The following is a 13,830-nucleotide window of genomic DNA, read 5'->3' on the forward strand; positions in this document are numbered from 1 at the left end:
AGTGAGTGGTCAGATGCCTTTCTTACCTCAAGCTTTCCATCAAACATATGAATGGAGTGACCTTGCTGGCGGATGTGGACCAAGGACAACAAGTTTCTCTTGAGCTGTGGGAGATATAGAACATGATCCAGAAGAAAGTCTGGAAGACCAGGCAGTTTAAGCCTAATTGTGCCAAGCCCTGATGGCTTGATTTTTGACTGATTTGCAAAGTATACTGCTCCATCAACATTGTCAGTGAAATCTTCAAAAAAATCTTTCTTATGAGTCATATGACAGGTTGCTCCTGAATCAAGCAACCAATCATTTTTCGAAGAAGCAAGTGAAGCATTAAACAAATCTTCATTTACTCCAATGTTACATTGTGCCTCAATATAGTGAGCGGATTCAGGTGCTTTACCTTTGTCTGTGTCATCAGTTTTACCTTTCTGCTGGTTTCTTCTCTGCTCAATTTTGTCCCATGGTAGCTTGCATGTAGAAGCATCATGTGATCCATTTCGTTTGCAGCGAATGCAATGCAGATCTGCCTTTTCTCCTTGAGAATGTCTGGCCCCCCTGCCTCTGAAGTATCTTCCTCTTCCTCTTCGTCCACCTCTTCCTCTTGTAGAATCTTGAGCAGGATGCTTTTCTTTATGAGCAAGGCAAACAGTCTCTTCAGAAGATTCAGGGACTGTTTTCTTTCCAAAGGCTTTCTGTCTTTCAACAAACTTTTTCACAAGAGAGTCAAAGGTTATATCTTTAAGATTTCCATTTGCTTGTAATGACTCAAGATAATCGGAGTAGGTAGGATCGAGTGCTTTGAGAAAGGCAATAAGAGGGATATCCAGCTCAACCTTAGTGGATTTAATATCATGCATTATAGACTTTACTTCAGATGCAAGAGCAAGAGGATCATTATTTTTCAGTTCAAGAGTGAAAAGTTTAATCATGAGCTGAACAACTTCAAGTGCAGAATGTGAATCATAGAGTTCTTTCAGCTTTTGTAAAGCTTCAAAGGCAGTGGAATAAGATGAAATATGACGACTTACTTCTTCATTTATAGATGATGCGATTAATGCATAGGCTTTGCTGTTCTTATTTTCCCAAATGGCGAGTTCTTTGTCTGATGTAGGCTGCACAGGGTCTTTGTCTTCTTCTCCGACACACACTCCTTTCCACAACTCATTGTAGATGAGGGTGTGTTTTACCATCCGGGACCATTCAGGATAGTTCTCCTTGCCAGTGAGAACTATTCCTACCATAGAGACGATTGAATGCATTCTGTAAAAAATACCTCTGCTAAAAAAAAAACTTTTGCTAATAAAAATAACTTCTGCTGATAAAAACTTTCTGCTGATATACAGTGAAATTGTACTCAAAAGGGCAACAGATTTCAAATTCTTTATGCACTAAGTTTTCTTCAAATGTCTCCAAAATTTTATAAAATATCCTCCACAAAATATTCAAACAGCGTCCAAAACTTATTCAAACAGCTTACAGCGCATTCAAAACTTATTCAAACAGCTGGTCAATATATATATGCTGGTCAATCATCAACAAGGCATATACATGCGGTTTAATACCAAACTTTATGGAAACATATACCACTCGGACGGTGCTAATAGTTCTCTGACAGGAGCTTTCAGGCCTTCGAATAGTTGTAACCATCGCTGGACTTCTTCCACAGAATCATCCAATCTTCTGCACAATTTCACCTTTAGGAGGTGCTGTCGTTTGGAGCTCGGAGGGAGCGCAATGGACTGTCTTTCATCTTCCTTTGGCGTGATTAATTCCACCACCCTTAACAATAATAACAATACCTTGCGCCCAAGGCTTGGGGTCTGTCACGCGAAGAACAACACTGTATCAACGATGGCCAGGGTTCGATGCGCAGCAGCAGCCTCAAAAACATATAAAATAACCATTCTTCCAGGTGATGGCATTGGACCAGAGATTATGTCTGTCGCGAAAAAAGTGCTGCGTCTCGTGGGCTCCCAACAAGATGTAAACTTTAAGTTCAATGAAATGCTTGTGGGTGGAGCTGCAATAGATGCAACAAGAGTTCCTTTACCAGATGAAACTTTGGCTGCTTGCAAGCAATCAGATGCAGTGCTTCTTGCAGCTATTGGCGGCTATAAATGGGACAATAATGAGCGTCATTTGAGGCCAGAAAGTGGATTGCTTGGACTTCGTGCTGGACTTGGTGTGTTTGCAAATTTGCGGCCTGCCATTGTTTTACCTCAATTAGCAGACTCTTCCACTTTGAAGCGAGATGTTGTTGGTAGAAAGCGTCTTGCGAATGCAGGGAAGTTTCTCGCGTCGTCTCAGGCTTCCTGACAATTGTGAGATCGACAGGGTGGAGGCAAAGATGGACAAGGGTGTGCTCACCGTTATTATCCCCAAGACGCCTGTTCGAGAGCCCCGTATCAAGACCATTCAACTTTCTGAGTGAAAGGGAGGGAGGGGCGACGGAAAATAATTTCAATACTAGTTGGTAAAAGATTTGAATCTGATATGCCGTTTCCTTTGAGATCTCCTCAACGGAAGGATTTCAGAGCCGGTGCATTAGGTGTGGACAGAGGCAATCAATGCGCAGAGAATCAATGATTTTTAACGGATGCACATAGAATTAATGGCACTCAGGACAGATGCAACGCTCATGACAGAGCAGCGCTCAGGACAGAGATAAGGGAGTTACAAGGAATCTGGGACCTGCGCTCTGATACCATGTCAGGCCAGGGTAACTCCAGACTTGGCAGAAAAGATTGATTGATTATTTCATTAGATAACTATTGTTTATATACATAAATGAGACGGATCAGTTCATCTTCTTGATGACTGTTCACGTTCCAGTTTACCCAACCGCTGAGGATTAGGTGTGAACATTCCTAAAGTTAATTCATGATTTAATGTTAGCCCTCCATTAGTTTTTAATCTCATCCTTTGAGAATGTTGGTGGGGCCCAACGTTGAATTATAAGTGAAGATAGACCGCAATAGTGGCCACTCGGAAGAGGGCAGAAGTGTGTGTTGTCACAACAAAGAGAACTAGGGTTTCAACAACTAAGCAGAGTTTCAATGACCAAGAAGGAGAGTGAGAGAGAGGTTCGATTAGCCTAGCCCAACATCTTTAGCGCCACTGTACCCTCTGCACATGCGCACAGGAGAAGGCCACGTTGTGTGTCCGTACAATGCGAGGAGGCCGCATAAATGCCATATTGTGCAGTCGTATGACATAACAATTGTGCAGTCGTATGACAGAACAATTGTGCAGCAAGGGGGTTCAATTTCTCCTTGAGGAATTGATCGGTGATTTTTTTGTGATGAAAGGGAAGTCTTCCCTTGTAAATTTTTTGAAAATTACCCTTGCTAAAGATAATAAAAGAGACACAAAATTTGTAGCTTTTCCCAGAGTTGGGCTTTCTTGGGTATATCTTGTGTTCTATGTGTTTGTCTTTAACTTTTGTTCAATTTCCGTTGTGCATGCCACAATTAGAAAACTCAGTGTATTTGTAATTTAATTTTCTAGAATAATAATTATTCTTATTTTTGGTTGCACACTTTGAAAGTTACAGATCTGCTAGGTTTAAGTTCTCTCGGAAGACTACGCACATTTTTTTCATTTTAGGAGTAGGTTTTGCGATTTAGAGGGATCGAGTTCACCCGTTTGACTTGGCTGCTAGGGTTTTTGGGCAATGCAAATTGGCAAGATAGTGTATTAGGGTCTTCGATTTAAGGATAGGTTGGAATCCAATCGTTGGATAGTGCACCCAAATTTTGCTCATGGCGTGACAGAATTGCCATGGTGCTGGAGGAACAAGTGGTGTGGGAGTTTGCTAATAATGTTTCAACTGCACCAAATGACCCTCAATAGTTGGTTGTGCATAACCTATGAGATCCTAACAAGGGAATCAATGAGCACATTATTCCTCACTTGATCGAGAAGAAAATGACCAAATCCATTTGGGCAACCATTATTGGCCTATAGCAAGGTTCAAGCGAGGCCATAAGGCTAGTACTGAGGGACAAGCTCAGGACCATTAAAATGAACAACGTAGACTTTGTGGTGTCTAATCTAACCATTTTTACCTAAGTCAAGGACGAGGTGGATGGTGTGGGGGAGATTATTCTAGATATAGGGATTTGGTGAGTTTTTCCCTGATGGGTGTCACCAAGGCTTGGGAAACTTTCACAGGCGAGATTTTTGCCAAAGAGAAGCTTCTAAACTGGGAGCGTTTATGGGGTGACTGTGTCCAACAAGAGATTTGCAGACAAGCTCAATATGGGTCTCGTGCTAAGAGTGAAGATGAGGAGAACTTTGCCCTAGCCAATAAAGGGGGCAAGCGAAAAGGCAAAACGAGCAATGGTGGTGGAGAGCCGAGCTCTAAAGGCAAGAAGAAGAAGAAATATCACAACAAGATCAAGTGCTTTGCATGCAACTAGTTTGGGCACTATGCTAAAAAATTCCCTAGCTAGAAGGAAGGGTCAAAGAAGGACCAAGAAGCAACCTCTGCAGAGATTGAGTTCTCTTCTCATTTTGAAGAGTTTTCACTCACTACTTGTGTCAAGTCCCCGAGTTGGCACCAAGGCCAACGGGTGTCTGTGGTGGGCCATGCTCACTTGGTGATAAAAAACCGACTTGGAGGTGCAACGAGAGTGCCCAAGTGCGCCCACACTAAGGAGAGGCACCAAGGTCGACACAACGGGTAGCGTGCATGCGAGTTGGAGGGGTGCACGCCCTGGGTGCGCCGCCGCGAGGCAGGCGCCAGGCGAGATGTAGCGGGCATAAAACGAGTGCGCGCCCGCCCACACGACGAAGTATAGTGGGGGGCGTTGTGAGGAGAGCGCTCGCCCATAGCAAGGAGTGCGTAGGAGGAGCGCACACATAATAACATGAAGGAAGTGACTCAGTGGACTCGTGCCCAAGGGCATGCCCACATTGAGGGGCGCTCGATGCCACGACGGGCGAGGAGTAAGTGAGGGCGTGACGGGGCATCATGTGACATGACGTGAGGAGCAAGCGACCTGGCAAACGTGGCGTGTGCAATAAGGCAAGGCAGAGCGCTGGGCAGGGGACCCAACAAGGGGTGACCGCACGATCATAGGTAGGTCGACCCAAGAGGCGCACCCATATGGTAGGGGCACCCATGAAAACATAAAGTTGGCTCAAATGTTGAAAGGACATGTCAACTCATGGAAAATGATATGGGTGAGACATGTATATATTGAAGAGAGGCACTCAACCAAAAGGGCATCAAGGTAGATCGCAAAACAAGAAGAAGTGCGAAGTCTGCGATATCGTAGAGTGGGCAAGTTTGCGATATCGTAGAGGGCGCAGGTCTGCGATGTGGAAGAAACTCACGGAGGTTGCACATCACAGAAAAGGCAGCGAAGGAGGGTGCAGGCAAGGTGGGGCTCACCCAGCGAGCCAAACGGCTTGGGCAAGTTTGTTATATTCTGTTTTGGGGCGAATAACTTGGGCTTTCTGGGTAGGTCAAGTGTGTAGGGAAGGACTGTAGGACTTGTGCAAAATTAAGTGGGCGAGTTTGCTGGCTCAGGCATTTAATAAAAGTTGGGGCAAACTATTTTGGGGAATTGTCCCCTCCCATCATAAAGCTGTCTTTATTGTCATAATTGCAATATTGCATTGTTATATTGTTGTTGATGTTTATCACACGTTTATGAAGTTGAATGTAAACGAAGTAAATTAAATTGAATGAAGTTTATATCTGCTGCATAATTGAATAAAAGAACACTTGAATAAAAAATTGACCAAGTGTTGGAGTGTTAGGCTAGTCCAGGTGAAAATAATTTTAAAATGTGAAATCTCGTCGGTGCCACACAATACACATTGTGGAGATGATATTTTTGGAAAGTTTGGAGACAACAACACTATGAGGAACTTGTGAAGGTCTGGGAGCACTTGAACTGCATCAAAGAGGAGATAGTGGATTTGCGAAGAGCTTTGAACGCTTTCAAACAAGTCAATGCTCCATCAATAAGGGCTAGGATGATGATGCAAGTCCTCCCATGTCTCCCCGAGTGAGACAAAACCCCATTTGGGCTCCAGATCAACTGCCAAGTGTAGGGTGCAAGTATGTGGGTAGCGAGGCAATGTGGTCTAAGCACATCATCATGTCTGTGTAGCTAGGGCATGAGCAAGTAATATGTGGTGTTGAAGAAGACCATGATGTGGCATATCAATGCTCTGTTGTGGAGGAGGCCCATGGCTCCCAACGCTCACCCTACAAGTGCCATCATGACCCTCTGGAGGGGTTTGGACCCCGTATAGGGAGGCAAAGCCCAAGATGAAGATCCACCTGCAATCCTGTATAAAATCCAATGTGTCTCCTCACCTTCTAGCACAAGGATTCATTAAAGCAGTTGGGTAAATAAGCTTGCAAATCAGGGGCCCAAGTGGATACCTCATAATGGCATACCCTTCCACGTGGGCTTTAGAATGTATAGGTGTCCTCGAGCTCAAGGGGGAGGTTAATAAAGGACCCTATTAGGTAGTTTCAACCTCTAATGGAATGACAGGTCTATGGTACATGTGGCAAAATGGAAGGTGTCATGTGAAACGATGGTGGAATAGAGTGGGGTAGGAGGGAAGGCTCCAAGCCACATGCCATGGTACAAGGGTAGCTATAATGAGCGAAGTGTTGATTTGGGGTAGCATCAGATGTGCTCTAGCCATGAAAATTGGTGGAGAGGCTAAAGCACATGAGATTTCCATTTCCCATAAATGGTTTGGGCAGATTCTAACCGGTTTGGGAGATATTAAAATAATTAATATTTTTAATGGAGTTCCCAAGTCTAAACTTAGGAAAAATAAAATATTAATGGGTATTAATATAAAACTGGGTTAGAAGGTTCCAAAAGTCATGGATCAATCCAAATCTAATCTTAACTGTTGATTAAAGATTTAATCTCGGCCGTTGATGGACCAACGAGAAAAGTATAAGAGGAGGCTTGAGGGTCAGTTGGAAAATACACCAGAGTGATCAGTCATTCATTTTGCTAGAGCGGGGTTGCTAAGCAAAGTTGAATCAATGATCAGCAGCGAGGGGTAGTATGTACGAGGTAGAGAGGCATGGACAATACTGGGAGACCAACACAGAAGCAGAGAGAGCCAGAGCAACAGTCAGTCCAGGCTATGCAGAGCCCAGAGAGACTGCATCATCCACGCAGAGGGCAGAGGGAGTGACGCAGAGGCTCCTAGAGGCTGCGCAGTGCCTCAGAGGGCTGACACAGAGAGTCTTGGGGCTGACACAGGTCAGTAGGAGGCTGACGCAGAGGCCAAAAGGGCCAGTGCTGAGCTTCAATTGTGCCAGAGAGGGTTTCATTTGATAGGTTTTTTGAATACCTGTTTCCGGATATAGAGGTATTGCTGCCATATATTTTTCTCTGTCGGGTGAGCCGGTTTAGGCACCCAGTTGTACTTTGATAAACTGCATAATAATATAACTCTTTGAATAACTGCACCAATTTTCATTCATTGGGTTTTTCCAGGGACTGGTTAAAAAATAACGGTGTCACTTGTGTGCCTGTTTTCTTTCAGTTGCCTTTTGCCTTTTATTGATTTTTCTTTCTTTTAACTGCTCGGGGCTCCATAGAATGAGAGCACGATGCGTATGATAAAGCAGTGAATACCCCCTTAAGGTTGGGAAGTTCATCGCCCACCAGGGGTTGGGACAATCATGTGTTCCTTATTGATGCAGGGGGCACACATAGGGGTCGTAGGAACCAAGATTATGGCCATAATGATAAGTGGTAGAGCTCATACTTGGATTTTTCCTATGTGCTAAACTTTTATGTCCCAACCATCTTTTGCATTTTATGGTACATTTCTTGGTGCAAGTGGCCAAATTATGCTTTTAACTTTCTTTTTAGCTGCATTAAGCTCCGGGGCATCATTCCAGGGCCGACCCAAAGTGTGGATAAGCGGAGGCGGAGGCTAACTCCTTTTGGACCCAATGGGCACCCAGATAAGAAAAGTGTGAAAAGGGGTTATAATGAGTGGAGGGGAGTGATGTATATGGTATCGGGACATGTAGTGCCACTCTTAAAGCTAGTAGCCAATAGAGGAGATCCCACGGGACTAGGATATAAGATCAACCACCAAGTTGGAACAAGGGAACAAGAGTACAAACCAAGCCCATTATTTCCGCCTAATCCCCCTACTAATCCATGTCCAAACATGTCCATGATAGGCAAGCAAAAATACCCAATTTCATAATGAAAAGCCATTCCTTTGGGGTTGGAAGGCCCAACTTCAAGCATACGATCATAATAGATGGGCGAGGGCACATAATGGCTTGCTCAGATGGCAGAGAATGGTGGCACATTGAGCTATTTAGTGGCTGCAAGGGACTACTGACTGCTGGTTGAAGTCAAATCTAGGAGAAAATGTCTCCTATGGGTGTCACCCACTTGTGGTGGGTAACAAGCCGATTGGTTGTTCCCAAAAGGAAATATGAAGCCTAGATTGACTGTCAGCTATTTAAAATAACAAAACTGGTTGGAAGCATCAAGTTGTATTCACAAGCTTTTTGGAATGGATGTGAGCGATACCATATCATCTGCATTGTGCAAACAAAAGGAGTGAAACTAAGACCTAGTGAAGTTAGTAGCTTTCACTGGCTTGAGTATGAGAATCTTCTAAATGCCACTCTTTTATTGACAAACAAGGAATTATGAGTTGCTATCCTAAGATTGTTTCCAAATTGAAATAAGAAAAGGGAATGACCTGAACAGTGAGGGATAAATGATATCATGAGAAAGCTTGGACCTTGCAATTGATAAAGAAGAAAAAAAGAAGGAAGTGGAAAACATGCGGACTTCCAAGAGAAAGCTTGAACCTTGCAATTGATAAAGAAGAAAAAAAGAAGGAAGTGGAAAACACGAGGACTTCCAAGAGGAATACAGAAGATGGTGAAGATAAATGGTGAAGATAAATGGACTTCTCTCTGCTACACCATTCTGCTCCGGATTGTAGGGAGCTGTCCACTCTCTTTTGATGCCCTCCTTAGCGCAATAATCAGTGAAGTCCTTATCGACATACTCTCCACCATTATCTGAGCGCAAAATTTTTGTTTTCTTCCCAGTCAGATTCTTCACCAGAGCCTTGAACTCTTTGAATCGACATAAAACCTCATCTTTGGTTTTTAGAAAATAAACCCAAGTTTTCTTCGAGGGGTCATCAATGAAGGTAAGGAAATACTCACTGTTGAAACTTGATAATATCGGCGATATTCGGAAATATTGCGATATTTTCGGCAAAACGATATATCGCCGAGAAAATATCGCGATATTTTCTGTTTTGAAAATATCGCGATATTTTCAAAATATCGGCAAATATCGGAAAATATCGGCAAAATATCGCGATATTTTGAAAATATCGGCAAAATATCGGCTATATTTAAAAATTTGAAAAAATTATTTTTTATGCTTGCCGATATTTTGCCGATATTTTTGCCGATATTGCCGATAAGATATTTTCTGGACCCTTGCCGATATTTTGCCGATACCGATATTTTCAACACTGGAAATACTCAGCTCCATTGAGAGCTTTGATGGACATAGGTCCGCAGATATCTAAGTGTATCAATCCTAGTACACTCTTGGCTCTGTGTTTGCTCCTAAGAAATGCCGCCTTGGCATACTTTCCTAGAGCGCATCCCCTGCATATATCATCTCGTTCCGTACTCAGATCCGGAACTCATGTTACAGAGCTCCTGAGAATTCTCAGAGCTCCATGGTGCAAGTGACCTATCCTTCTGTGCCATAGTTCGTTCAAGTCCTTGTCCCCATGATTGCCTATTAGACCCATTGGTGATTGTAGTTGTAATTTATACAATCGATTACTTTTGATCCCGATATGGACTTTCTTTTTCCAGCTTGGGTGTTTGACGTATACCTTTTCCTTGATGAAGTAGATGTCATAGCCCTTGTCTTGTAGTTGTGACACGGAAAGTAAGTTCATCCCCAATCCTGGCACATGCAACACAATTGTGGCACATAACCGCTCTCCTAATTCTGTCTGAAAAACTATGGTACCCTTCCTTACTGGAGTACACTTTGCCTTGTTCCCCATGGTGATCTGAAAGTTCATCTTCTCTTCTCGATATTCTGAGAAACACTTCCTGTTTCCCGTCATACGCCATGAGGCTCCACTGTCTATATACCATACTTCTGATGATGCACCACTAGTCATGCACGCCACTTCTTCTTCTAGCCTGGAAGCCAACATAGAGAAATCAAAATCCTCTCTTGTGCAATCTTCTGAAAATTTGCGTGAGTCTCCTGAGGTGGATGCCTCTGTATCGTGCTCTCGACCCATAACTGATTTTCCCTTTCTATCTCTGATTACTTGCTCTAATACCATGTGAAAATTCAATCACTGTAGTAACTGATTTACTTTTCCTACTTATTCCACCATAAGCTATTTATGAAATCACTTCAATAAACATTAAAATAAATACTGTTGCAGATATCACACCGTAATACAGAAACAAACATATGCATAAGAATCAACATATTGACACAGATATTTATGGACTAATATCCCCGGAAAAACCCAATGTGGGAAAACAGATATCACACCGTAATACAGAAACAAACATATGCATAAGAATCAACATATTGACACAGATATTTATGGACTAATATCCCCGGAAAAACCCAATGTGGGAAAACTGGTGCGGCAAGAGAGGATTTTATTATTCAACAATTTTCTAGTACAACAGGGTGCCAAACTGGCTTACCCACAGATAGACAAATTCTCCAACACTTCTTCTGAACCCAGCGTCAGTGTGCTGACCTCTGCGTGGCCTGAAACCCTCTGCGTCAGCTTGTTGACACTTTGCGCAGCCTCTCTGGCTTTCTGCGTCATTCCTGCAGTCTCTGTGTGGATGACGCAAGCCCTGCTGGCTCTGCACAGTCTTTGCTGGCTCAGCGTGGCTCCCTCTGGCCACGCGTCTGCCTTTTCTGCCTCTACCCTGATCTCCCGTCTCTCTGTTCTGTACTTGCTGTCTCTTGACTGCTCACCAGACCACTTGCTCAATTTCTCTCTAACCGCACTCCAACAATTGAACTCACTAGTCTCCCTCAGTGTGTTCTCCAAGTGACCCTCAAGCCTCCTCTTATACCTTTCTTGTTGACAAATCAACGACCGAGATTATGTCCCTAATCAATGGCTAAGATTAGATCTGGCTTGATCCATGACTTTTGGACCATTTTAACACAGTTTCATATTAATTCACATTAATATTTTATTTTCCCTAAGTCTAAACTTTTGGACCATTTTAACACAGTTTCATATTAATTCACATTAATATTTTATTTTCCCTAAGTTTAGACTTAGGGATTACATTAAAAATATTAACTATTTTAATATCTCCCAAACTGTTTAGAATCTGCCCAAACTCTTTCTTGTTATTGGAGATCATGTGCCTTAGCCTCTCCACCATGTTTCGTGGATAGAGCGCCTTCGATGCTACCCCAAATCAACACTGAGGACATGGACAAATTGGATATTTGCTAGATAGAAAGATGTTAATGTGATCTTTGCTAGATAGGAGGAGGTAATGTGGTCATAGATCATTGTATCTAGTATTGGTTATATATATGGTTATTGATAATATTACCATAAACAAACTGTTGACCGAACTGGAACCGGTCAGAATCAGTAAAAAATAGGACCAAAAAACAGGTTGACCAAAAAATAATGTAAAATATTCAAATACTAAAGAAAAACATATATATTCATGCGCATCCATATGAATCTAAATTATTTATACACAAATATGCAAAAATTCTCGTTTATATAGCATGTAAGGGTGCATATAACCAAAATAGCTCTGAGTGTGATCCTTTTCTGAACCAAAAATACATCGATAAGCAGGCTCTAGATTTGGCCTCTAGCATAAAAAAATAATTCATGCTACAACAGAAACTTGCTTATCATTAAAATCATTGCCCATATTATGATCTTCATCATCAATATCACACTCTAAACATAAAAGGATTTAGAAAATCTGAAGAAGCTTAGCATGTCAAAGTCAAGATTTTGTTTGAGTGATGGGTACATTCTTACTAGGTTCATGACAGAGGAGTTCAACATTCAATGCCACTAACATGAAGGAACATAGAGGGCTTGGTTCTGTTGATTAAATGCGAGTTCCATACCCTTGTACATGACAAAATCCAATGGGAACGTTGCAATCCCCTCCATCCTGAAATCCTATAAACTGTCAAGTCTGTTAGATTTTGAGTGGGGTCTAAAATTCTACTTTCTCCATATGAAATACAATGAGGTTGGAACCACTTTAAAACATCTTGAAACAATTAATGATAATGTTAAAAATAAGAATTCTACTATTAACTGCATAGCATAGTAGGGCCCTAGGCTTGAACAATAGGCTGCCTGACGCAATTTTTTTTAAAGAAAACAGCATTTTGAATGTTCTTGGTCGCATTGTATGGAACCATCCGGTTCGGTGCAGAACCCGTTCGTTTGGTGAAAAAGGGCTGGCTAAGTACTGAACTGGCTAGTTCCACCAGTTCTGATAACACTGGTTATTGATGTCGAGTAATGCCTGAGTATTATAAATGTTTACAAACACTGTGTAGATACCAACAAACTGTTGAATTCCTTTAATATGATTGGATGTGGACAAACCTCTGAATGCTAACGAATCAATGATGTGTGTGTCTTCTGATTTTTAATTTCTTGAATGTTATGGAATCAGTTTTACGGCAAAGATGCCTATCACTATTTTAACTAGTTTTTAGATGTAATTTGATGGGATGTACTTAATAATTTTGTTAAATTGGTTTTCTCTCATATAATACATGTTATATTTGTAAATGTTTGCTTGTGCAGGTAACGGCCTATTTCACAGGCTTGGCAATACCAGAAGCTCAGCATGCAATCCAAGTTGTTGATAAAGTTAGAGGAATGGAGTGGCTTATTTCACAATCAGAAATTGATGGATCTCCTTCATTGAAGTTGGATGTTTCCCTGGACACTCCTATTATTATTGTGCCACAGAATTCTACAAGCAAAAAGTATGCATATGAGTAACAATTGCAGACTAGTTTTCTTATGTAAATATTACCATGGGTCAGTAAAACTTCACTAATATATGACTTTTGAGCCAGATTTTTGATGCCATTTTTTTACCACTTGCTGATACTATTTCCTTTTGTTTTGAGTTATCAGCTTCATGCAGCTGGACCTGGGTCATCTTGAAATGTCTAACAATTTTGAGTGGCATGGTTGTAAGGAATCTGATCCATCTGCTGTACATCTTGACGTCCTTCATGCTGAGGTGTGAAATTCAGAATTTTCGTTTCTTTTTTAAGTCATTTCATTGTACAATGAAGAGTTCATGTTTCTCAATGGATGCATCAAATTGCATTTGATTCTCAGATTTTCTTTGTTTTCTAGATAACGGGCATGAATATGGTTGTTGGGATTGATGGGCGACTGGGAAAACCAATGATACAAGAAGCTTGTGGATTGCATATCAAAGTGTGTCGCTCACTACGGGATGTTTTCAAAAAGGTTCCTGAAGTGGCAGTTGACATACAGGTAAATAAAGTTATATATTTGATGATGTTTCTTTACATTGTATTGCATATCCAGTTACCATCACGTTACTTTCCATTTAGAAATAACTTTGTACTAAGTAATGTCAAGTAGGGCAGCAATACACTCAGAGTAAGATACAGCACTGAACTCTTTGGCATATGTAATTAAGCAGTAATGTTTGGCAGAATTGCATACACAGCTCTTCTTGCTCATTACCCTTCCGAACTCTATGTTGGAAAAATTGTCATTGATGTCAAA

General features: G+C 41.7%; 1 protein-coding gene across 1 annotated transcript in view; it reads left to right on the plus strand.

Moving 5' to 3' along the window:
• LOC149172506 (uncharacterized) overlaps nt 1-13,830 on the plus strand; it is a 287,733-nt gene that overhangs the window by 254,947 nt on the left and 18,956 nt on the right. Inside the window, exons 30-32 of the mRNA XM_089426345.1 lie at nt 12,862-13,046; nt 13,201-13,309; nt 13,429-13,572. Of these exons, the coding sequence (XP_089282471.1) occupies nt 12,862-13,046; nt 13,201-13,309; nt 13,429-13,572 (438 nt within the window). The remainder of the gene's footprint in view (nt 1-12,861; nt 13,047-13,200; nt 13,310-13,428; nt 13,573-13,830) is intronic.

The sequence above is a fragment of the Pinus tabuliformis genome, chromosome 4_2 (assembly GCF_031772625.1).
Source record: "Pinus tabuliformis cultivar Carrire ecotype Pingquan chromosome 4_2, CPIR1, whole genome shotgun sequence".
NCBI lineage: Eukaryota > Viridiplantae > Streptophyta > Pinopsida > Pinales > Pinaceae > Pinus > Pinus tabuliformis.